At 45.1% G+C, this 1,941-nt stretch overlaps 1 protein-coding gene across 1 annotated transcript in view; it reads right to left on the bottom strand.

Annotated features, from left to right (window-relative positions):
• The window catches only part of PEX13 (peroxisomal biogenesis factor 13), a 5,809-nt gene that overhangs the window by 1,918 nt on the left and 1,950 nt on the right, over window positions 1–1,941 (bottom strand). Inside the window, exon 3 of the mRNA XM_010007150.1 lies at window positions 8–260. Within this exon, the coding sequence (XP_010005452.1) occupies window positions 8–260 (253 nt within the window). The remainder of the gene's footprint in view (window positions 1–7; window positions 261–1,941) is intronic.

The raw sequence follows: 1,941 nt of genomic DNA, 5'->3' as shown, positions 1-1,941 counted from the left end.
GAGGAATATCATCAGCACGAAAGCGGTTATAACCCAGACCACCATATCCATAACTGTAAGGACTATAACTTCCATAAAACGAGGTTCCATATGAACCATAGCCTGCAGAAAAAGAACTACTATACGCTGGCCTGAAAGCGGTCAGACTACTGCTCCCCACTTGCTGTGATGGTCTTGGCAAAATAGGTGGAGGTATTCGTGCAACTGTGGGTTGTCCAGGTCTGGTCAGCACATGGTCACCCAAGTCAGCAGACCTAAACAAATACAGACAAGCAAGATCAGGACTCAGAGTTTAAGTTTGTATTTTCATTTCCCAAGGGTTATTGGCTAACTATATAAATATGTCAGTGCATTTCAGCAGTGCTAGGCAAGGGAACCTGGTAGCCAAACACTCAGTACATTGCACAATGTTTTGTGGGGAGTAAAAATTCTAGTCAGGAAATACAGGTCTATCAAACATAATGTGATATTAAGTGTAAACATGGAACCACTGAATATCTAAAATGATCACATATCTGAAACGTACACAGATAAACTTTCAGCCTATTTATCGTGTGACTAAGAAAGCATGAAATGCTGCATCTAGATCCATCAAACCTGATGTTGTAACACCTGTGTTATTTTACTGCACACAAAAGCCTCTCATATGCACTACCAAGAATACTTAAAAATTTTTCAATCTCAAAGCTTTATTTCTAATACTTGTTCCCAGCTCTCATATACTATGAGCCAATGATACAGCAGAAGGTTTGAGAGCTCCTTTAAATCCACCCTTAGAAAAAAGGGTGGTGTGACCTAATTGAGAATCCAAGTAATGACACAACAACATACGCAACGGCTTTGGGTCCCCAGTTTCCCCCTCTACCCAAACTACCCAATCACCTTTATGTAGCATGTTAAGGGATTCTATCTATTACTGTTAAGTGTTGGCAGAAAGAGGTATTATGAGTTAATTAGTTTTTAATTTAGTAAACTTTTGTTCCTTTGTATGCCTGTAAATTTAAATAATTTTAATTTTGCCCTTCGTAATAAGACTATGCAAGTACTAGACTGGTACTTGGATTCTGTCAAGTAGCTGTCCAACTTTTGCTATTTCATTGAAAAGCTAATCACATATTATCACCTAAAAGTCAAAACACCGTGGTCATTTCCCATGTTTACAGCCTCATCCCGTAACTTCCCACTTCTGTAGTCAATTACATTCACAGGAAAAACTAAACTAGCAAGCCAAACAAACAACATAAGAAGAAAAGTCAAGTCTGAATGGCAAGGGAGTTGCTTCTTTCTGCACTGCTTTCTGTGTGAAGTATGCTTGGCAGGGAACAACCTTCCCTCAGCCAAACTTACATGTTTCCACAGCAGTTTATTTTTTATTTTTTTTTTAATCTTTACGCCGTTTGCTTTTTCCATCGTAGACTACAACTCTCTTAGCAGTTAAGATCAGGAGCAAACATAAGTTACTACCACAGAGGTAGTGCGACTTACTAGGTTACACCACATTCCCCTCCTCAACAGCGCATTCAGGACCCCTCATTTCCAGCCGCTTGAAGCACTTTAAAACGAGCCGGGTAACTCCACCAAGAAAAACTAACACCCAACGTCTCGCTCAGCAAGCTCTAGCTTGCAACCAAAGAGCAAGGTCTCTGCTGAATGTCTAGTCAGGGGCCAACCTTCTGCCCAGTGCCCGCTCACGGTGACTGCAATCGCCAGCACAAAGCGAACCCCCCGCCCCGCCCGGCACACAGCCCCTCGGCACGACCGGGCAGACCACCCCGAACCACCCCAGGGGACGAGCCACCCCCCCGGGCCACCCGCACCGACCAGCCCCTCCAAGCCCCGCTCAGACACCGCCCGGCCGAGGCACGGCCCGACCTTTGAGCCGGCTCCAGGGGGAAGGCCAAGCCGGGAGGCCTGAGCGGGGACAGAGGCGCAGCCGCCGCG

This window comes from Chaetura pelagica, unplaced genomic scaffold, assembly GCF_000747805.2.
Source record: "Chaetura pelagica isolate M959 unplaced genomic scaffold, ChaPel_1.0 scaffold111, whole genome shotgun sequence".
Lineage (NCBI taxonomy): Eukaryota > Metazoa > Chordata > Aves > Apodiformes > Apodidae > Chaetura > Chaetura pelagica.
The sequence above is the reverse complement of the archived record's forward strand: the minus strand, read 5'-3'. Positions and strand labels throughout refer to the sequence as shown.